We start from the raw sequence: 22,769 nt of genomic DNA, 5'->3' as shown, positions 1-22,769 counted from the left end.
GGGTAATCCAAAAGTTACGTTACTGATTACAATTTTGGACAGGTAACTAGTAACTGTAAAGGGTTACATTTAGAAAGTAACCTACCCGTGTCACGTCCTGACCATAGAGAGCTCTTATTTTCTATGGTAGAGTAGGTCAGGGTGTCAGGGTGTGACTGGATGGGGGGTTTATCTAATTTATTTAGTTCTATGTTGTTTTGGTTGTAGTTTCTTTTTTCTATGTTGGGATTTTTGTATGATCCCCAATTAGAGGCAGCTGGTCATCGTTGTCACTAATTGGGGATCATATTTAAGTAGTTGTTTTTCCCACCTGTGTTTGTGGGAGATTATTTTGAGTTAGTGCATGTTGCACCTCTTTCGTCACGGTTTGTTTTGTTTGTAGTTTATTGTTTGTTTTGCAAAGTTTCACTTTCAAATAAAAGATGTGGTACGATACGCTGCGCTTTGGTCTCCTTCCTACGACGAACGTGACAGAATCTCCCACCACCAGAGGACCAAGCAGCCAGGAGGAATGGACATGGGAGGACATCCTGGATGGCAAAGGATCCTGGACGTGGGAGGAGATCCAGGCCGGATGGGATCGCCTCCCATGGGAACAGGTGGAAGCAGCGAGGGAGGAACGGCGACAAGATCAGGAGTTACGGCAACGACGGAAGCCCGAGAATCAGCTCCCCCCCAAAAAATTTTGGGGGGGGCACACGGGGAGATTGACGGAGTTAGGGTTTAGACCTGAGCCAACTCCCCGTGCTTACCGTGGGGAGCGTGTGACCAGTCAGGCACCGTGTTATGCAGTGATGCGCACTGTATCTCCAGTGCGCATTCATAGCCCGGTGCACACTGTGCCTGCGTCCCGCATTTGCCGGGCTAAAGTGAGCATTCAGCCAGGACGGGTTGTGCCGGCTCAGCGCTCCTGGTCTCCAGTACGCCTCCTCGGTCCAGAATATCCTGCGCCAGCTCTACGCACTGTGTCGCCAGTGCGCATTCACAGCCCTGTTCGTCCTGTGCCAGCGCCCCGCACTTGCCGTTCTAAAGTGAGCGTTCAGCCAGGACGGGTTGTGCCAGCTCTACACTCCAGACCTCCAGTGCGCCTCCACGGTCCAGTATATCCTGCACCGGTTCTACGCACCAGGTCTCCAGTGCGCCTCCACAGCCCAGTACGTCCTGTGCCTCCTCCTCGCACTCTCCCTGAAGTGCATGTCCTTAGTCCAGTACGTCCTGTGCCTGCTCCCCGCACTCGCCCTGAAGTGCGTGTTTCTAATCCGGTGCCACCTGTACTGGTCCCACGCATCAGGCCTCCAGAGCGCCTCCCCAGTCCAGTACGTCCTGTGCCTGCTCCTCTCACTCACCCTGAAGTGCGTGTCAACAGTCTGGTGCCACCTGTCCCGGCTCCACGCACTAGGCCTCCAGTGCACCTGCCCAGTCTGGTGCGTCCGGTGCCTGCTCTCCGCACTCGCCCTGAGGTGCGTGTTACCAATCTGGCACCTGTGCCGGCCCCACGCATCAGGCCTCCAGTGCGCCTTCCCGTTCCAGAGCTTCCGGTGACAGTTCCCAGTCCGGAGCTTCCGGCAACAGTTCCCAGTCCGGAGCTTCCGGCGACAGTTCCCAGTCCGGAGCTTCCGGTGACAGTTCCCAGTCCGGAGCCTTCGGCAACGTTTCACAGTCCGGAACCTCCAACGACGGTCCAAAATCCGGAACCTCCTGAGATGGTCCACAGTCCGGAACCTCCTGAGACGGCCCACAGTCCGGAACCTCCTGAGACGGCCCACAGTCCGGAGCCTCCTGAGACAGCCCACAGTCCGGAGCCTCCAGCAATGGCCCACAGTCCGGAGCCTCCAGCGACGGTCCGGAGTCTCCAGCGACGGTCCGGAGTCTCCAGCGACGGTCCGGAGTATCCAGCGCCGGTCCGGAGTCTCCAGCGACGGTCCGCAGTCCGGAGTCTCCAGCGATGGTCCAGAGTCTCCAGCGACGGTCGGTGGTCTAGAGCCTCCACCGATGCTGCCGGGTTCGCAGGATGAGAGGGTTCTTCGTCCTGCACTAGAGCCGCCTTCTATGCTGGCGGATCCGCAGGATGAGAGGGTTCTTCGTCCCACACCAGAACCACCTCCGATGCAGGAGGATCCGCGGGATGAGAAGGTTCTTCGTCCTGCACCAGAGCCGCCACCAACACTAGACACCCCCCCAACCCTCCCTTTTGGTTTCAGGATTTGCGGTCGGAGTCCGCCCCTTTGGGGGGGGGTGGGTACTGTCACGTCCTGACCATAGAGAGCTCTTATTTTCTATGGTAGAGTAGGTCATGGTGTGACTGGGGGGTTTATCTAGTTTATTTAGTTCTATGTTGTTTTGGTTCTATTTTCTTTTTTCTTTGTTGGGATTTTTATATGATCCCCAATTAGAGGCAGCTGGTCATTGTTGTCTCTAATTGGGGATCATATTTAAGAAGTTGTTTTTCCCAACTGTGTTTGTGGGAGATTATTTTGAGTTAGTGCATGTTGCACCTCGTTCATCACGGTTTGTGTTTTGTTTGTAGTTCATTGTTTGTTTTGCAAAGTTTCACATTAAAATAAAAGATGTGGAACGATACCCACACTACGCTTTGGTCTCCTTCCTACGACGAATGTGACAACCCGACCCTGCATATACACCAAGTCACTCGGCTCCGTCATATCCTCACATGGTCTCTCCTATCATTGCTATACAGATGACAATGAACTCCTTTTCTTCTTCACCCCCTTCTGACACCCAGGTGGAGACACACATCTCTGCGTGCCTGGCAGATATCGTGCCTGGCCCACGACCTCAAGCTCAACCTCGACAAGACGGAGCTTTCTTATTTCTCCTAGATATAGGACAGACACTTCAAAACCTTATTCCTTAGGATTTCATTTTTTTACTGTCTTTTTTTGCCATTGATGAATGTGTTATTCAATGTGTTTCTTTGGTATTTGGTACTGAAGGCAAAATTCAATATTTTATCAAATACTTTTTAAATATATTTTTGGGATACCTAAAGGGTCCTAAAATTGTAAATCAAATAGCTAAATGATCCATGGTAGGACCATTTTAAAACAATTCCATATGCCAGTTCATAACCCACATCTTAGAATCTAGAGAATTTGTATTAATCCCACAGCAGCCCCCCCACCCCAAAAAAAGTTTTGCTTCTCGATGGTTCTAATTCTTGACACCATGCGCTTTGAATGAGATAGTCATAAATATGTTTAAATCCGCATAGCAGTAGTTCTGAGTTAAAATGTAAAGGTAACTGCCGATTGAGTCCACATATGCAGCATTTGCAGTCTCCACGAACGCAGGGACATTGCCTTTAAATCGAGCTATAACGCTGATCTCCCACAATACTTCTGCGATACGGATTGAATCCTGCCCAAAATCAATAGATTAAAGGTGGTCATATTTTCATTGACCCACTGACGCAAAATCAAAGTGGAAATCTTACAATGAATAGTCACAATGTATTAAACACAGCTTGTTCACAACTTGTAAATTACCTCAAAAGTAAATTACAGTCAATCAAACCCATTGTAACACTGCAGGCATCCCAATTAGGTGGGCACGGAGGGTGGCACAAAGGCAGAAAGGCTTGAGTAAAGGGTATACTTACGGGTGCCATCAAAGTGGTTGGCGATGGTGTCCAGGAAGGTGTTCTGGGGGGCCAGGAGACCCTTCATCACAGGCATGTTGTCCAACGATGAAGAGAGAGCTGGGCTCACCAAGTCACTCCATCCCTGAACAGACAGAGCTGAGAAGAGGGCGAGTCAGACCAACGTGACCCTGCAGTCTGCACTTCAACAGATGCTTCTCCTTGATCCTGCCTCAGCACTCAGCTACAGGTCAGCTGGGTATCAGTGGCATTTACCTCAGTCTCAGGTTTATAGTCTTCTTTCTTCCACCTTTCCTCTTCTTTATCCCAAGTAAGGCTGATAATCTTTCTCTTTAGCTCCTTCCTTCTCTGTAGTGTGGGCAGTTATTCTTCTCACCGTGGATCAAGCTAAGGTGTTGTAACTCACTGTCAGCTTAGAGTCATGAAGTTAGGTAGTGTATCTCTCTGTTCTTCTCTCCTCACAGATCAGTTTGAAGTCTCATCTAGCCCCAGCAGGAGAGCAGGATGCGCACGCCACTTCCGTTATCTGAGTCTGTACTCTCTCTCTATCACACAGTCTTTGCCATTCTCTATCGCTCTCACCCCTTTCTCCCTGTTTCTGTTTTTTTGTCTCTCTCTCCCTCCCTCTACTCTCTTTCTCTACCTCCCTTTCCTCTTTCTCTTTTGTCTCTCTCTCTTTCACCGCAAGCGAGAGCCCTCTGCTTCTCTCCACTTCTCACTGTTTATTAACAATCAATTTCTCTGTTCGTTCTCCTTCTTGCACACGCTCTATACCTTATTTTACTCTGTCCTCTCGTCATCTCTCTCCTTCACACATGAATAGACACTCTCTTGTTGCACCCCCTCTAACAGAAACACTGGCAGTCAGTAGACCAGTGAATCTCATCTGGCTTTCTCTTTCGTTCTGCCCCTCCCCTCCCTCTTTTTCTGCTGTGCACACCACTGCCATCATCCACTTCTGATCCTGTATCCTTACTAGGAAATAGGGATGAGAATACCCATGTATACCTGTTGACATGCACAAGGAGGCAAATTGTACACGCACGCATGTAGGCACACACGCACACACACACAGCTTTAGAATATATAAGGAACAAAATTCACATGTATATACATAAACACATACATCATCAAAAGCCTCTAAGGTCTTATAAGCATCTTACCCAGCTAGCACATAATGTTCTGAGAACCATGTTTGAGAGCATGGTTGTCCTCTGGTTATTTTGCATACAACCTTCCCACAACGTTCTGGGAATGGTTCAGGATAGTTGCTTGGCCTCAGCACATTTAAGGAGCTTGACAAAAAAAACATAATTTTCTTGGTATTTCATTACTTTAACAGAACATTTCCTAAAAGTTCAAATCTGATTATATTTAATTTAACTTTTGGTAATATTCTAGAAACGTTCTCCAACTGGTTTGGCATTGGGAATGTCCTCAAATAGTTCAGAGAACGTTGAGAAACAACATTCTTCTGTGGGAATTTCAGTACTTCAGCATAACATTTCCTACAGGTTTCCTCGTGGTTCTATTTAAAGTAATGTTCTCAAATTGTTCCAAGTACATTAAGAAACAATGGTATTCTGTGGGAATTTCAGTACTTCAGCATAACGTTTTCTGTAGGTTTTCTCATGGTTCTATTTAAAGTCATGTTCTCGGAACATTAAGAAGACTTTCCATAAAAACCACAAGAAAACATTAGTAACGTTCAAAGAATGTTTTAAGAATGCTTTTTAAAACATATACATTCTGTTCTCAGGGTCAACAAGGGGTCTCTCTATCCTCTATCTTGTTAAGTGTGTTCAGGTGTGTTGGCCGTGTCCACTAATTGGCCACACCTGATGTTAATGAGCGCTTGTTTCCTTTGAAATGGAGTCTGTTTGAATAGACTAAAATGAACAGCTTTGTATGAGTTAAAAAACATGGGATGCTAGCTCCATCCTGGGGCCCCAGTGGACTAATTCCTTAGATAGAAGCTCATAGGTTCAAATCCCACTGATGCCATGCCACAATAAAAAATAAATGTGTTTGCATGATTAATGCTAAGCAAATTAATTTCCATATGTCCTATCTGTGCTTGGAGTTCAAAACAATTAACCTAAGCTAGCAGTGTTATTAAAAGTCTTATTGAAACAGTCATTGAAAGTTGAGGAAGCTACAACAAAAAAACTCCAAATAACCTTTACATTTCATTCTCAGAATGTTAATAAAACCTCCCAGGAAAACTTTCAGGGAACCATAGTAAAATGTTCTCAGAACCTCCCTGCAACCTAAAAATGTACATTCCCAGAACCCCCAAAAAACGTTCAGTTTTACCAGTCAGGAAAATTATGGCTTCATTCCCAGAACCAATGGGAAACCTAAAATGTACATTCCCACAACATAGAAGGAACCAAATGTGCTAGCTGGGTAGCTTGGTACTGCATGAGTAGATGAATATAGAAATGTATCCCAGACAGACTCCCTCTCTCTCTTAAGCATCTGCTCTAATTAGCAACTCCTCTATACCTACCAGGCGATCTGACACGTAACCGAGAGAAAACATGGCACGGTGAGCACGTGTTGGTGTATTTCTGTCGATATGGCAAGGTGAATTGGTGGTGTGTTTGGGACCAGGTAAGTGGATGGAAGTACTGTACGCACGAAGAACACACAAAAAAGACTGCAGAATTGCCTGAGACTTTACTTCCATTACAATGGCTACAATGCTGTTTTTCAGTTATTACCGATATATAAAGTACAAACATTTAGAAAGAAGCTACAAGGTGAGAAGAGAGGGACAAAAAATGTGGCAAGAGAATGTAATGCAATGATGGAGAAATACAGTGGGTCTTTACCTCGATCTTTGGCTATACAACAGCCTACAATATGTGGCCTCTGAGCAACACAGAGATCCATACAGACTTGAGCCTTGAAGCAGCTCCATGCTGCCCCCATGAGAAAAGTTGTGAAAGAGGAAGAATCATGGAGTATAGTTTGGAGTGGGAGGGCAGGTTAGAGTGAAAGAGAGATGTAAAATACAGCAGACCTCCAGCTTTCACAGAAACCAAGGTATTTCTGAGAAAAGTTCATTTCTGGAACATACACTCACTTGAACAAACACACTTACCCATCCAGACATATGCTCATGGCTGATTGAGGGGTTGATGATTTGGGCTGGTTGGGGCTATTGGGGTTGTCTGACTGTGATGCCAGTGATGTGATGCCATAACATAGACACAATTAGATGACACAACCCTCATGACAGTCACTTTCTTCATATTTACTTTCCCATCACCTAAAATACAGAGACACCAGGAAAGCAAATACAACTGTGCTACATGTGAACATTATCGCATTTATTACACCAATGAGATCATTTACAATATTTACAACATTACTAACAAAATTACTAACACTTACTCCACAAACAAATTAAATCTTAAAGGAACATTTTACCCAAAACCCATGTTTTCATATATTTTTCATTAGTCCATGTTTGACGCAGTCCCTCAAAAATGATGCATCAAAATTGATGTTTTCCAGATTAATCACTTGAATGGTAGTTGTAAAACCAACTGGGCCGTGGTAGTGGGGGCCGTCTCTAAAATGGGAAACAAGCGCATGAGCGGTTCTGCTGTGTCTTCGGTCCTCTTCCCCATCGTTAAGATTCCCGCCGCTTGGTTCCGTGACCCGTGGAGTAGCTGACTCAACCGGCTCTGGAAGCGACGTTCATCGGTTTCTTTCCGTTTACCGAGTGTGAGGATTCCAGCGGCTGCGTCATCAGTGAGGGGTCCCCTTGTCCACGTCCCATTACCTGAGCGACAGAGCAGGACGTAAAGACGGCAGAAGTTGGATTTCTGTCTGCAACAGTTGGCAACCTCCTGAGCGTCACAGGCCAGATGAGAGACGAGTAGCAACAAGATGAGAACCTTGAGTTTCTGTCAGTAAAAGCAGATACAATATTTCAGTGTTAGAACTTTATGAGAGAGACAGACAGAGAGCCAGACAGAGAGAGAGAGAGACAGAGAGACAGAGACAGAGACAGAGAGCCAGAGAGAGATTCACATTTTTTATGTCACATGCACAAGAACAGTGAAAGGCCTTTCATGCAAACTCAAACATAAACAAAGGAAAGAGTGAGTTAGGCCTATGCATCTCTCTCTCTATGTTAATATAACTTTATGGTTAATATGAAAAATGAAAGCTAAAACGTACTCAGGAATATTAATTGAGAACAATGTCAGATAGCAGACATGACTAAAAGCTAATAACTATCAGTTTTAGAATGTTTTCTTCGGACAAGGTCTTGCTATTTTTGGAAGATGATGTAATTGCTTAATACCCTGAAACCCATTACCAAAAACCCTATTCAATAGACAGAAAGGAACTCAAACCCATGAAAATATCATGGCAGCGACTGACACGCTAAGTGCAAATAGTGGTGTTCCATCTCCATTCAAAAAACACTCAATGCAAATTAGGGAGCATTAGCGAGCATTACCATTCATGTTTAAATGCATCCAAAAACAATACCTGATGTACTTTTCTGAACACCCCCTTTTGTACCTACATGACCTTTGTCTGAGGCCCATAATGACAGCATAAATTATTCCACAGTAAAAACATCTGTAATAAAAAGCTGTGTTACATAGTCGATCCTACCTTGGTGGTTGAGCATGCTGTGTCCATCCCTGGTGCTGTAGTAAGGTGCTTTGTGTTGAAACACACGTTCTGCTAAAGGCTGTGGGGTCCACTTCTACTCTCACCTCTCTCTGAAGCCGGTCTCCTTTTATAAGGCCCTATGTCGTCTCATTTACACCCTCCACAGACGTCATTAAGATATCTTTAGTCCAGTCGACGGGGACATCAACAAAAAGGCTGTCCGTCAATGCTCATTTTCTGTTGTAGCGTTTGACTCGTTTGCTCATTCGATGGGTCTATCAGAAGTCCTTAATGACTCTGATCCTGCCACAGACCATCTCTAGGATATTTCCTGGGTTTTGAATAAAGTAGCAGAATGCTATTATGTCAGGGTGGTGGTGAGCTTCGTTAGGACATAGCGTTATGATTAGTGGTGAGGGAGACATGGTTAATTAGCTGCAGCAATAGACATGATCTCATCAAAGGTATGAGGGAACACAAAGAACCGTCCCTGATAACCTTTAGAAGCTGACTGACTGAATGGTCTGTAATTAGAGGGTCACCTAACAGTCCTAATGAGGGCTAGTGATCATTCTCTCTATTGTATTAAATATGACGTGTCGCTCCGGGAATACTGACATACCTAGAACAGTGTGTTTGTTGTTTTATCCCTCTAGCTATTGGTCATTGGTGGTAGTGGCACCTTGTTCCCCTTTCCCTTTTCCTATAGGGCGGCAGGTAGCTTAGTGGTTAGAGCGTTGGGCAGTGCTTAATTTGTAAATCAGGAGGTACCGGAACACATAATGAGCGTGGGGGGGGGGGTTATCCGGGGGGGGGGCTCTGAGTTACCAGAACACATTGAGGAAAAAAGTGTCAAACACAACGTAGCAGACAGAGTAAACAGCCAAGTAGCCCGCTATCTATGGTGGTGAAATGGACAGCACTCTCCAAGGTGCTGATTAATTCAAAGCATTTTAGACGTCACTGCAGTACACCCACATACCTGAGTGTAGCAGCGAGGCTTACACAAGTCCACATTTTCTGTTGCCTAATTTTCTAGACATCAATGTACAGCAACATTTTTAAACGTCACTGCAGAACACCGGCCATATGCGTATGCATACATTCGCAGCTGTGGGGCTTACAAGACCCGAATTTCATATAATTTTCAATGTAGCAGTAGAACAAATATCACAATATTGGAAAGTAACTTCAAGTAGACTACAGCAGAACACACATAGAAGAATATATAGTCCTCCTGCCTATGTGATATGACACACCACTATATTATTTTTTTTAACCTTTATTTAACTAAGTCAGTGGGAACAGTGGGTTAACTGCCTTATTCAGAACGACAGATTTGTGGGATTTGAACTTGGAATCTTGCAATTACTAGTCCAACACTCTAACCACTAGGCTACACTGCCGCCCCAACTATATGGCCAAAAGTATGTGGACATCTGCTCGTCGAACATTTCATTCCAAACTCATGGGCATTAATATGGAGTTGGTCCCCCCTTTGCTGCTACAACAGCCTCTCTTCTGGGAAGGCTTTCCACTAGATGTTGCAACATTGCTGCTGGGACTTGCTTCCATTCAGCCACAAGAGCATTAGTGAGGTCGGGGCATTGATGTTGGGTGATTAGGCCTGACTCGCAGTTGGCATTCCAATTCATCCCAAAGGTGTTTGATGGGGTTGAGGTCAGGGTTCTGTGCAGGCTAGTCAAGTTCTTCCACACCAATCTCGACAAATCATTTCTGTATGGACCTTGATTTGTTCACGGGGGTATTGTCACGCTGAAAACCATGAAAAAGAGCCCCAGACCATTATTCCTCCTCCACCAAACTTTACAGTTGGCACTATGCATTGGGGCAAGTAGCGTTCTCCTGGCATCTGCCAAACCCAGATTTGTCCGTGGGACTGCTAGATTGTGAATCTTGATTCATATCTCCAGAGAACGCGTTTCCACTGCTCCAGAGTTCAATGGCGGCGAGCTTTACACCACTCCAGCCGACGCTTTGCATTGCGCATGGTGATCTTAGGCTTGTGTGCGGCTGCTCTGTGGCTCAGTTGGTTGAGCATGGTGTTTGCAACGCCAGCATGGTGTGTGCAACGCCAGGGTTGTGGGCTCGATTCCCATGGGGGGCCAGTACAAACAACAACAAAAAATGCATGAAATGAAAATGAAATGTATGTATTTACTACTGTAAGTTGCTCTGGATAAGAGAGTCTGCTAAATGACTGAACTGAAACTGCTCTTGTTCAGAAGTTGCTTCCAGAGGCAATTTGGAACTCGGTAGTGTGTTGCAAACGAGTACAGAAAATGTTAACGTGCTTCAGCACTCAGCGGTCCTGTTCTGTGAGCTTGTGTGGCCTATCACTTTGTGGCTGAGCTGTTGTTACTCCTAGATGTTTTCACTTCACAATAACAGCACTTACAGTTGACTGGGGCAGCTCTAGCAGGGCAGAAGTCTGATGAACTGACTTTTTGGAAAGGAGGCATCCCACTACGGTGAAAGTAACTGAGCTCTTCAGTAAGGCCATTCTACCGCCTATGTTTGTCTATGGAGATTGCATGGCTGTGTGCTTGATTTTAGACACCTGTTAACAACAGGTGTGGCTGAAATAGCCAAATCCACTAATTTGAAGAGGTGTCCCATGCTTTTGTATATATAGTGTATGAGAATATATAGGCCTCTTGCCTATGTGATAATATGACACACATATTCTGATTAACTTCAGCACAGAACAAGTTTGTAAAGAAAAAAAAAATCCTAGCTTAGTTTCAAAACCTCATACAATGACTCACCCCATGTCAAGTCCATTTAAGTCCTGACAGTCAATTTCTTGCTCAAAGCCATAAGCGGGCCTGTGGCTGTGACGTTAATCCTCCTTCTAAGGCTGTTCTGAAGACTCTGGCTGTAGTGTCTATTTTTATTTATTTTGAGTGTTAACTATAATCTGGGTGTCTTCTTTAGACTTGTCTACAAGGCTTGCTGCCACCAAATGTCCCTTGGTTCAGGCATGTTCAAAAACCTTTTTTTTATGGTGTTTCTTTTATTAATATTCTTTACGTCTGAGGCAGAGGACGTTAATGTACATTCGACCCACTCTTTTGCTAGTTTAATCCCTCCAGTCATTTCTAGACTCAGGCTACCTACCTTTTTGCATGTTGTACAGCCCAGCTTTGAATTTTGCATGACAAGCCAGAGTTATACGTTTGCTTCATCTTGAACTGCAAATTGCACCTTCTCCGAGCACTTCGTCGGTGTATGATGCACTGCAGGCTTCCTTATTTTCCCTCTGTCTATTAGGTTAGTATTGTGGAGTAACTACAATGTTGATCCATCATCAGTTTTCTCTTATCACAGCCATTAAACTCTGTAACTGTTTTAAAGTCACCATTGGCCTAAGGGTGAAATCCCTGAACTGTTTCCTTCCTCTCCGGCAACTGAGTACAGAGATGAGGTAGTCATAAAAAAAGAATGTTAAACACTATTATGGCACACAGAGTGAGTCCTGAACTAATTTAGGCTTGCCATGACAAAGGGATTGAATACTTATTTCAGCTTTTCATTTTGAATACATTTGTAGAAATGTATAAAAACATAATTCCACTTTGACATTATAGGGTATTGTGTGTAGGCCAGTGACACAAAATCTCAATGTAAACCATTTTAAATTCAGGCTGTAACACAGGAAAATGTGAAAAAAGTCAAGGAGTTTGAATACTTTCTGAATACACTGTGTAAAACAGGACAAATATAAGCATCCCCTATTTGACCTGGACCTATAGTACCTGACTTTAGCAAAAGGCTGAATCCCTCATGCCCATTTCCCTCACAGACAGTCACTCATAACCTTTTCCCTACTATTTGTCGCCACCTTCTGGAGTTGCCTCAAAATATCTTCATACAATATATTCCCCATTCTTTTCCTGCAGAAGGAATCCTGCATATTCATGTCAGATAGGCTGCCAGCATAAAGACACTGACAAAGTGGAAGAATTGAAGAATAGGAGGCAGGATGAACAATGAAGCAAGTTTTAATGGGCCATTTTAAGGAGCTCATACAGAACCACATACCTTTGCAGTGAAACACAAGTCAGGTTATTGTTTGATCCAATGTTTGGAATGATGACCCCCAACCCAAACCCACCCTGACCTCTAACCCCTACACCCAACATTCCACACCACCTGTCTTGATCTGCAGCACAGAACAACAGGGATCAAGTCACTGTATATGTGGAAGCAATATACTGTATATAAAATAATTGTAATATGAATATAACTTACATCAATTATAACAATAATAAGAATATCGACGGGATGTTTTGTTTCAGGGAGAATTATCAGAGATAAATGTAAAGTGTCTCTTCATTACTTGTACATACATACAGAATACATCTATATAGATTCATAGTTTCTCTTTTAGGTTAGGTGTGTGTTTGATTGACAGCAGGAACCTGCCCCAGGTCCATGTTTCGCTTGTGATCTTTGACCTATAGAATCCTTTAGTCTCCGCAGCGCAGACGGGGTCGACAGACTGTTCCAGTTAAAACAGGCTGGTGAGCTCTAAGCTAGTAGCTACCTCAGAGCTGGAGCGTGGGCAGAGCACGGCCACGCTCCCTCCATCCATGGGACGACGACAGCAACATACGGGACGTTACGCACACAGCCCCTTGAGAGGCGCTAGGGAGACCCCCTACTAAGCGTCCAGGCATGTTGTGATTGACAATTAACAAAAATAAAAATCTTAATTAAGAGCACTGTGCAAGTGTATGGGGTCCTGCTGAGGTTAGAGTCTCCAGCAGGGGGAGCCAGTGCATCATTGTAGAGACCAGGTAGGTAGTGACAGACAGAGAGAGGCTGCAGAGCTGCAGTCCTTTACCGTGTCTCTCACAAGACAGCTCCCAGGTTTGTTTGTGCAGTAATGGTCCTCTAGCTAGGATCCCTACAGAGCTCAGAGTCCGTGTGAGCTGCTCTACGTTGTGCATTTAAAACGGCAGCCTCCTCCTCAGAGAGAAGGGCAAAGGGTTGAAGCTCAGGATGATGCATGGAAGGGCAGATCTACAGGTATATGGAGTAAACATAAGGGAGATGATAGAGGAGGAGAGAAGGAATGGGTCCTGGACATGCTATGGGTATCCTAGGGGAATCCAAAGGTGAACTTGTGCGGTATGAAATGCCAATGTAAGGTGCCTGTACCCGCAGGGCACTGCCCAGAGAAAGACAGCGAGACTCTCCTGACAGACTGACTGACTCAACGAATTGACTGACTGAGAGACTGACTGAACTCGCTAATATGGGTGTTATTCGCTCTTTCGAATCCAAGAGAGAGAAATAGGACAGGAGAGAGAGCTGAAAGAGACATTTCTTCTTTGTCTCTAAAACAACACATTTTCAAACTTGTGTCTCTTGTCTTTTACGGTGAATTTTCTTCCCCGTCCCTTGCTCTATTTGCTGTTTCTCTTCTGCTCTTTCCTTCTCACCATCTCGCTCCCTTTCCTTCTCCCTCTCCTTCATTCTCTCCTTCTCCCTCTCCTCTCTGTCCATCTTTGGGGGTGTTAAAGGAACCATCCATGTTCTTTGCTCTTCTCCTCTCTGCTTCTCAAGCCCCCTCTCTCTTTCTATTCTCCCCTCCCTGTCTCTCTTTGGGTGGACTCCACTGCGGGTACAGGCAACGGGTCAGCAGGAGCCATCGCTGGCCGTCTCGTTCTCAGAGATGGCATCGTGAGAGCCTGCTGCCCTGTACTGCGGGGGCTGGGGTGGGAGGGGAGGTAGGAGCGGACGCTGAGTCAGGGGATGGTGTTGAGTATGGAGCTGGGCCTGGAGCTGTGGTTGGGCCTCGGGTTGGGGTTCAGCCAGGTGTTGGGACAGGGGCTGGGCCTGGGGTTGGGTCTGGGCCTGAGGTTGGAGATGGTGAGGTTGGGGTGGATGGTAGGGCTGGGCCTGGTACTGGGCCTGCGCTTGCAGTGGTTGGTGTAGGAGCTGAGGGGAGGTAGCTCCGTTCTTGCTCAGGCCACAGGACTGGGTGGCACAGTGGATCTGACGCAGCGTGTCCAAAGCCTCACTCTTAGCGTGCTTCAGGAGGTCCGCCTGACCCTGAGAGAGAGAGAGAGAGAGACGGAGAGAGAGAGACGGGAAAGAGCGAGAGAGACAAATGAGAAAGAGAGAGAGAATGCTGTCACTCATGTGTTTCAGTAATGCCCTCTATATCAGACGTTGTCAGAGGAAGGCCCAAACATTTTTCAGACTCCAGCCACCCAAGCCATAGACTGTTCTCTCTGCTACCGCACGGCAAGCGGTAACAGTGCACCAAGTCTGGAACCAACAGGACCCTAAGTATCTTCTACCCCCAAGCCATAAGACTGCTAAATAGCTAATCAAATGGATACACACTGCTGCTTCTATTATCTATCCTGTTGCCTAGTCTCTTTAACCCTACCTATATGTATATAGCTACCTCAAGTACCTCGTACCCCTGCACATCGACTCAGTATTGGTACTCCCTGTATATAGCCATGTCATTGTTATGCGTTATTCACTGTGTATTTATTCCTCGTGTCACTATTTCAGTTTTTTTTATCTTTAACTCTGCATTGTTGGAAAAGGACCCATAAGTAAGCTTTTCACTGTTAGTTTACACCTGTTGTTTACAAAGCATGTGACAAATACAATTTAATGCACTACATTCTTTTAGCCAGCAGATGGCAGCCTACATCCATACCGCAGTGTGGTTGGAGGAATTCTCTGCGGTTCCTCAGAGCCCCTCTTCAAAAGTAATCTGTTGATAAGTGATCCCACACCATCATTATCGTCCTTTTTATTTAGGAACACCCCAGAGATGAAACCGTGCCAGATGGGGAGGAAGTGGTCAGGGCAGGCATCCCGCTTTACGGCGTTGTAAAGTCATTCGCGGCAGTTTCCGTGGCTGCCTTGGTTTCTGAGTGAAAGAATGGGCTACTGCAGCCCTGCTGGCTCTATTCTGTAGTGTTGTAGACACTCAGACTGGAAAGACGAAGAGGCAGCATCCTCAACAACAAAACAAAACCAGCCCCCTTACGGAACTTGTGTCCCTAAAAAAAAACACAGACCCTCACTACTAAACACTTAACACTCCCCTCTTCTCTTCTCCCCTCTTCTCTTCCTTGTCTTCTCTCTACATCCTTACCACTATCACTATCCCTGTATGTCTCTTTCTCCGTGTCCTCCACCACCATCCCACCCACCACATCCCTTCACAGCCCACCTCAACAGCCACTGTCCCTTATTCTCTGACTCTGGTTGTCTCTGAAGCTCTCTGAGTCTCATCACCATACTCACATATCCGACCCTGCCGTCGTCAGCAGTTAGCTGGCTAAGGGAGCCTGAGAGACGTCCCTGTGGGACGCTGCTGTTTGAGGCAGGGACCAGGGAATATGTCCTGTCTGTACTAGGGGTGTCTGTCTGCCTGCCTGCCTGTTTGTCTGTCGGTCTGTACTACAGTCTATTCCCATTGCCACTGGGCAGACAGGTTAGAGTGGCGTGTAGTATAGGGGGGTTGAGGGTACAACTCTGGACAAAATGCCTCTTGTTCCCCTCTCACATGAGGGTAATGCTTAGCGACAAGTTTTCTACATGAAGGCCCTCAGAACACAATCCACTCCAACAGCATGAATAAATCAGATGTTTGAGAAATGATGTAATGTTCCCGTGTGAGTCACAAAGCTGGTGCTGCTGTGCCAGTCAGGGTCTTGGCTGGTGGTACCGGAACCTAATCACCATGGGTTGAGCTCAACCATGGCTACGTGGGTCAGAGGACTCAGTGAAACTATAGGTTAGCTGTGGAGAGAGCACTAGGCGTAGAGACAGACTGGTGACAAGAGGAGCTTCAACATGGACAGTCCTTTAATCATTGACTTTCTAAGTTACTATGCTTCAAGAACAATACTGTATCTAGAGAATCAGACTAGCTGGTGCTGCTGGGGGGTTAGGTAGTGGTCTCTACAATCCCATAGAGTCTTTGGAGCTTCTTAAGTTTCTATAAAAGGAATCCATGATTTTCTCTTGGCACCTTCTTTTACTCTCTCTCTCTCTCTCTCTCTCTCTCTCTCTCTCTCTCTCTCTCTACCCCCTACCACAGCTGGCAGGCTGGGTACCCTCATGGAGTCTGTGGGCTGTGGAACCAGTGAGTTGGGCTGAATGGAGAGGTGACTGCCTGGACTTGGGCTGCCAAGCCTGGCTGGCACACACAGACCACACTGCCTCATACCAAATGTTCACCACCAGAAAGAGAGGTATTTTGGCTGATAACGTGCCCGTGTTTGCTGTGCTATGTAGATACGGACATGCAGGCTGCACCCATAACTCACCGTACAGACACAAGGAAGGAGGAAGGAGGGAGAAGGATGAGGGGTGGAGGGATGGAGGCGGTAAGGCATTAGGCTTTGTGTGTCTACGTTAGGCTTCTTAAGTGCTTAAGTCCTTCAGTTCTATAGAGTGAATTAAAGCTTAATTAAGATAAGACTGCCAGCCACATATGCTGCCAAAGAACAATGAGTCCAAACCAAATAGGCTGAGCAACACACTTTTTGAAGGTGCATCTCAAACTACTATTAACATTGTCTCGTGGCTAGCACTACCTTTGAGCGTTCTATTTCCATCCTGTCTTCTATCCTTTTCCATTTTTTCTTTAACTTGGTTTCTGGTCCCGTTTGATGCAGCCCAGACGTCTCCCTGATAAAAAAGGTCCTGGGGAATCAAATGTGTCCCTGGTCACATCCTCCCTCTCTCTCTGGCTGCCAGCCCGGCGGAGCCCCAAACCAGGCTAAACAATTCACTCAATCCTGAATAATTACATCCAGATGAGATCGAAAACACACATTCTCTCTATATCCTTATTTGTGTCTTGGCGAGATGGTGGCGAGGCTTAGTGCTTTATCAGTGTTGCTCTTACCACAGGTAATGATTCATTGAGGCTGTGAAACGAGGGTGTTGGGACCCGTTTTATATGATTGTGGGCCTGTGTCACAGGTGAGGAGACAGGAGAGAGGACAGAGAAGGGAGAGAGGGGAAAGGAGCGAGAGAGGGAATATAGAGGAGAGAGAGGGGACATAGAGGGGAAAGGAGAGTGAGATGAAGAGGGGAGAGAGAAGGGGGAGAGTGTGACACCAATGGCACACCTAAGGGCACGTCTGCTGGGTCCAAACTCCCGGGAGAGGGGGTGATGCTGGAGAGGGGTGGAGCCTACTGTGCATGTCGGCTAACAAATGGTGTGCGATGGTATCATCCTACATGAAAAGATGCTACAGTTACCTCTAGAATATTACAGTACTTACCATAGAATTCTATAGTAAAACGTGGTATACTGTAGAATACTATACTACACACTGTAGTATCCCTCGATCATTTGTAGTACTTACTATAGAATGTTGTAGTATACTGTAGAATACTATAGTAAATACTACAGTATCATATACGCAAAAAAAGCACCGTAGTAAATACTACAGTAATGTCCACAAAAACACTACACTTTTTTAACTATAGTAAATACTACATATACCCTACCCATTCCCCTCTCCTATATCGCAATTTGCGCCATCCATAAGTGAGAATCCTACATGCCAAGTATTGATCATATATTGTGTTCTCTACAGGTTTTAGAAAAGAGCAGAAGCTTTGAATTCTCTGTTCAGACCCCAGTCCTACCTACCTACAGGTTCTGAAGAATGTGCTCTTTTAGTATTTCTCCAGTAGGTTTTCTGAAGGAGAAAGCCCCACTTCTATGTCAAAGATAACAAAACAGAAACACTATAGTAAATACTACAGTAATGTCAGCTGTAACGGTTGTCGTCGGGAATAGAGGACCAAAACGCAGCAGGAATGTGGATGCTCATCTTGTTATTTATTTTAACTAAAACGAACACCAAAATAACAAAAACAAACAATTCACGAACAACAAAACAGTCTTGTCATGCTCACACATGCAAAACAAGAAACAATCTCCCACAACACCAAACCAAACAATTACCCATATATAGGACTCTCAATCAGAGGCAACGAGAAAGCACCTGCCTCCAATTGAGAGTCCAACCCCCCATCAACCTAAACATAGACATACAACAAACCAGAAAGAACATAGAATACAAACCTAGAACATAACCCCAAAAACCCGGAAATAATAAATCAAACACCCTACTACATAAAACACCACCCGAACCACATAAACAAAATACCCTCTGCCACGTCCTGACCAAACTACGATAACAAATAACCCTTATACTGGTCAGGACGTGACATCAGCAAAAACACTACAGTAAATACTACAGTATACTACAGTCCACAAAAACACTACAGTATACTACAATCCGCAAAAACACTACATTAATTACTATAGTATATACTACAGTTTTCTTTTTCTATAGTATTTATACTATAGTTAACTGTAAATTCTACAGTATACTACAGTAAACACTACAGTGAATAATACAGCAAAGTCTGCAAAAACACTACAGTGAATACTCGACCCCATCCCCTCCTCCCTTCTCCAGACCATCTCTGGAGACCTTCTCCCATTCCTCACTTCCCTCATCAACTCATCCCTGACCACTGGCTGCGTCCCCTCTGACTTCAAAATGGCCCGAGTCGCTACCCTCCTCAAGAAACCAACACTCGACTCATCTGGCATCACCAGATGCGTGTTGTCTCTGATCAACTTTCACGTTATCTCTCTCAGAACGACCTTCTTGACCCTAACCAGTCGGGCTGCAAGACGGATCACTCAACCGAGACTGCTCATCTCTGTGTCATGGAGACTCTCCGCACTGCCAAAGTTGACTCTCTCGCCTCTGTTCTCATCCTCCTAGATCTATCCACTGCCTTCGACACTGTGAACCATCAGATCCTCCTCTCCACCCTCTCAGAGCTGGGCGTCTCAGGCTCTGCCCACTCTTGGATTGAATCCTACCAGGCAGGCTGCTCCTACCAGGTGACATGGAGAGGATCTGTGTCTGCCCAACGTATTCTCACTACTGGTGTCCCCCAGGGCTCGGTTCTAGGCCCTCTCCTCTTCTCTCTATACACCAAATCGCTCAGCTCCGTCATATCCTCACATGGTCTCTCCTATCATTGCTATGCGGATGACACTCAACCACTTTTCTCCATCCCCCCTTCTGACACCCAGGTGGCGACACGCATCTCTGCGTGCTTGGCAGATATCTCAACTTGGATGTCTGCCCACCACCTCAAGCTCAACCTCGACAAGACGGAGCTGATCTTCCTCCTGGGGAAGGCCTGCCCGCTCAAAGACCTCTCCATCACGGTTGACAACTCCACAGTCTTGCACTCTGGGAGTGCAAAGAACCTTGGCGTGACACTGGACAACAACCTGTTGTTCGCTGCAAACATCAAAGCAGTGACTCGCTCCTGCAGGTTCATGCTCTACAACATCCGTAGAGTACAACCCTACCTCACACAGGAAGCGGCGCAGGTCCTAATCCAGGCACTTGTCCTCTCCCTTCTGGACTACTGCAACTCGCTGTTTGCTGGGCTCCCTGCTTGTGCCATCAAACCCCTGCAACTTATCCAGAACACTGCAGCCAACCTGGTTTTCAACCTTCCCAAGTTCTCTCATGTCACCCCGCTTCTCTGAAACTCCACTGGCTTCCAGTTGAAGCCCACTTCCACTACAAGACCATGGTGCTTACCTACGGAACAGCAGGAGGAACTGCCACTCCCTACCTTCAGTCTATGCTCAAACCCTACACCCCAACCTGAGTACTCCATTCTGCCACTTCTGGTCTCTTGTCCCTCCCACCCCTACAGCAAGGCAGCTCCCGCTCAGCCCAGTCAAAGCTCTTCTCTGTCCTGGCACTGCAATGGTGGAACCAGCTTCTCACTGAAGCTAGGACAGTCCCTGCCCATCTTCTGAAAACATCTGAAACCCTACCTCTTCAAGCAGTATCTTAAATAATCCTCCTACTCTCCTAAGACCCCCCCACCCCCCTAAAATGTAAATAGTACACTACAGTATTTTTTTCATGTGGGATATGTTATCATGTTAGTTACTGCTGAGCCCACAGACACAGCTGTAGGCTGGAGCTGCACCATTTAATTAAAAGGTTTAAGGATTACAAAGAAGGGAGGTGCCAATTAGCCAAATTGCTGTCTTAAGATGTAATCTCTTGGGAGAGTATAGCAGCAACATCACTTCTATAAATTACTGGAAGTTGTTTCAAATCAATAACCTTGTGAACTTATGCAGACCGAAGCAGTATTTCTAAGGAATGATGCACTAGCCATACATTGCTAGTGTTATCTTGACAAAGTGTGTGGATGTACACTATACAGTACACTATCCATTAGTCTTTAATAGTACTGTAACTTGTCAGAGTTTCCTGTGTTTTAGGATGGATGGATGGACGTACTGTACTGTACTCATACCTTGAGGACGGTGATGTTCCAGGCGTAGCTCTCCATGGCTTTCTGTAGCTTCCGGCCTTTCAGGCCCTCCTTCGCCCCGATCCTGTGAAGGTCCACATGGAAATCCAGTCCTGGACAAACACAAACACAAGAGGTGAATGGACTGTTCATAGGGTACAGGCAGCCAAGGTCAGAAGGGTTAGGATAAAGCGGAGGTCCGTTGGACCGTGTGTCCATATGGACAATAAAATAATGTTATTCATCTTCAGCTGTAGGGTGTTCTGTACCATCACCACCCCGGACGGTCCCATGGCCTGTAGGGCGTACTGTACCATCACCACCCCGGACGGTCCCATTGGCCTGTAGTGCGTACTGTACCATCACCACCCCGGACGGTCCCATTGGCCTGTAGGGCGTACTGTACCATCACCACCCCGGACGGTCCCATTGGCCTGTAGGGCGTACTGTACCATCACCACCCCGGACGGTCCCATGGCCTGTAGGGCGTACTGTACCATCACCACCCCGGACAGTCCCATGGCCTGTAGGGCGTACTGTAATATCACCACCCCGGACGGTCCCATGGCCTGTAGGGCGTACTGTAACATCACCACCCTGGACGGTCCTATGGCCTGTAGGGCGTACTGTACCATCACCACCCCAGACGGTCCCGTGGCCTGCAGGGCGTACTGTACCATCACCACCCCAGACGGTCCCATGGCCTGTAGGGCTTACTGTAACATCACCACCCCAGACGGTCCTATGGCCTGTAGGGCGTACTGTACCATCACCACCCCGGACGGTCCCATGGCCTGTAGGGCGTACTGTACCATCACCACCCTGGATGGTCCCGTGGCCTGTAGGGCTTACTGTACCCCCACCACCCCGGACGGTCCCATGGCCTGTAGGGCTTACTGTAACATCACCACCCCAGATGGTCCCATGGCCTGTAGGGCGTACTGTAACATCACCACCCTGGACGGTCCCATGGCCTGTAGGGCTTACTGTAACATCACCACCCCGGACCGTCCCATGGCCTGTAGGGCTTACTGTAACATCACCACCCCGGACCGTCAAATGGCTTGTAGGGCTTACTGTACCATCACCACCTTAGACGGTCCCATGGCCTGTAGGGCGTACTGTACCATCACCACCCCGGACGGTCCCATTGGCCTGTAGGGTGTACTGTACCATCACCACCCCGGACGGTCCCATTGGCCTGTAGGGCGTACTGTACCATCACCACCCCGGACGGTCCCATTGGCCTGTAGGGCGTACTGTACCATCACCACCCCGGACGGTCCCATGGCCTGTAGGGCGTACTGTACCATCACCACCCCGGACGGTCCCATGGCCTGTAGGGCGTACTGTACCATCACCACCCCGGACGGTCCTATGGCCTGTAGGGCGTACTGTAACATCACCACCCTGGACGGTCCTATGGCCTGTAGGGCGTACTGTACCATCACCACCCCAGACGGTCCCGTGGCCTGCAGGGCATACTGTACCATCACCACCCCAGACGGTCCTATGGCCTGTAGGGCGTACTGTACCATCACCACCCCGGACGGTCCCATGGCCTGTAGGGCGTACTGTACCATCACCACCCCGGACGGTTCCATTGGCCTGTAGGGCGTACTGTACCATCACCACCCCGGATGGTCCCATGGCCTGTAGGGCGTACTGTACCATCACCACCCTGGATGGTCCCGTGGCCTGTAGGGCTTACTGTACCCCCACCACCCCGGACGGTCCCATGGCCTGTAGGGCTTACTGTAACATCACCACCCCAGATGGTCCCATGGCCTGTAGGGCGTACTGTAACATCACCACCCCAGATGGTCCCATGGCCTGTAGGGCTTACTGTAACATCACCACCCCAGATGGTCCCATGGCCTGTAGGGCTTACTGTAACATCACCACCCCAGATGGTCCCATGGCCTGTAGGGCTTACTGTAACATCACCACCCCAGATGGTCCCATGGCCTGTAGGGCTTACTGTAACATCACCACCCCAGATGGTCCCATGGCCTGTAGGGCTTACTGTAACATCACCACCCCAGATGGTCCCATGGCCTGTAGGGCTTACTGTACCATCACCACCCCGGACCGTCCCATGGCCTGT

The 22,769-nt window shown here is 47.1% G+C and overlaps 2 protein-coding genes and 1 non-coding gene across 3 annotated transcripts in view; 1 reads left to right on the top strand and 2 right to left on the bottom strand.

The window, feature by feature from the left end:
* Window positions 1-4,481, bottom strand: part of LOC106607293 (potassium voltage-gated channel subfamily H member 4) — a 33,050-nt gene extending 28,569 nt beyond the window's left edge. Inside the window, exon 1 of the mRNA XM_045720585.1 lies at window positions 3,620-4,481. Coding sequence (XP_045576541.1) covers window positions 3,620-3,695 — 76 coding nt within the window. The 5' untranslated portion in view covers window positions 3,696-4,481. The remainder of the gene's footprint in view (window positions 1-3,619) is intronic.
* Window positions 4,482-12,272: 7,791 nt separating this feature from the next.
* Window positions 12,273-22,769, bottom strand: part of LOC106607294 (inactive phospholipase C-like protein 2) — a 101,690-nt gene continuing 91,193 nt past the window's right edge. Inside the window, exons 5-6 of the mRNA XM_014204112.2 lie at window positions 20,666-20,775; window positions 12,273-14,347 (exon numbers count right to left, since the gene is read on the bottom strand). Coding sequence (XP_014059587.1) covers window positions 13,931-14,347; window positions 20,666-20,775 — 527 coding nt within the window. The 3' untranslated portion in view covers window positions 12,273-13,930. The remainder of the gene's footprint in view (window positions 14,348-20,665; window positions 20,776-22,769) is intronic.
* On the top strand, window positions 17,949-18,003 carry LOC123743590 (U7 small nuclear RNA). The gene has a single exon (XR_006770446.1). It is a non-coding gene; the product is annotated as a U7 small nuclear RNA (small nuclear RNA).

This window comes from Salmo salar, chromosome ssa06 (genome assembly GCF_905237065.1).
Source record: "Salmo salar chromosome ssa06, Ssal_v3.1, whole genome shotgun sequence".
Taxonomy (NCBI): Eukaryota; Metazoa; Chordata; class Actinopteri; order Salmoniformes; family Salmonidae; genus Salmo; species Salmo salar.
The sequence above is the reverse complement of the archived record's forward strand: the minus strand, read 5'-3'. Positions and strand labels throughout refer to the sequence as shown.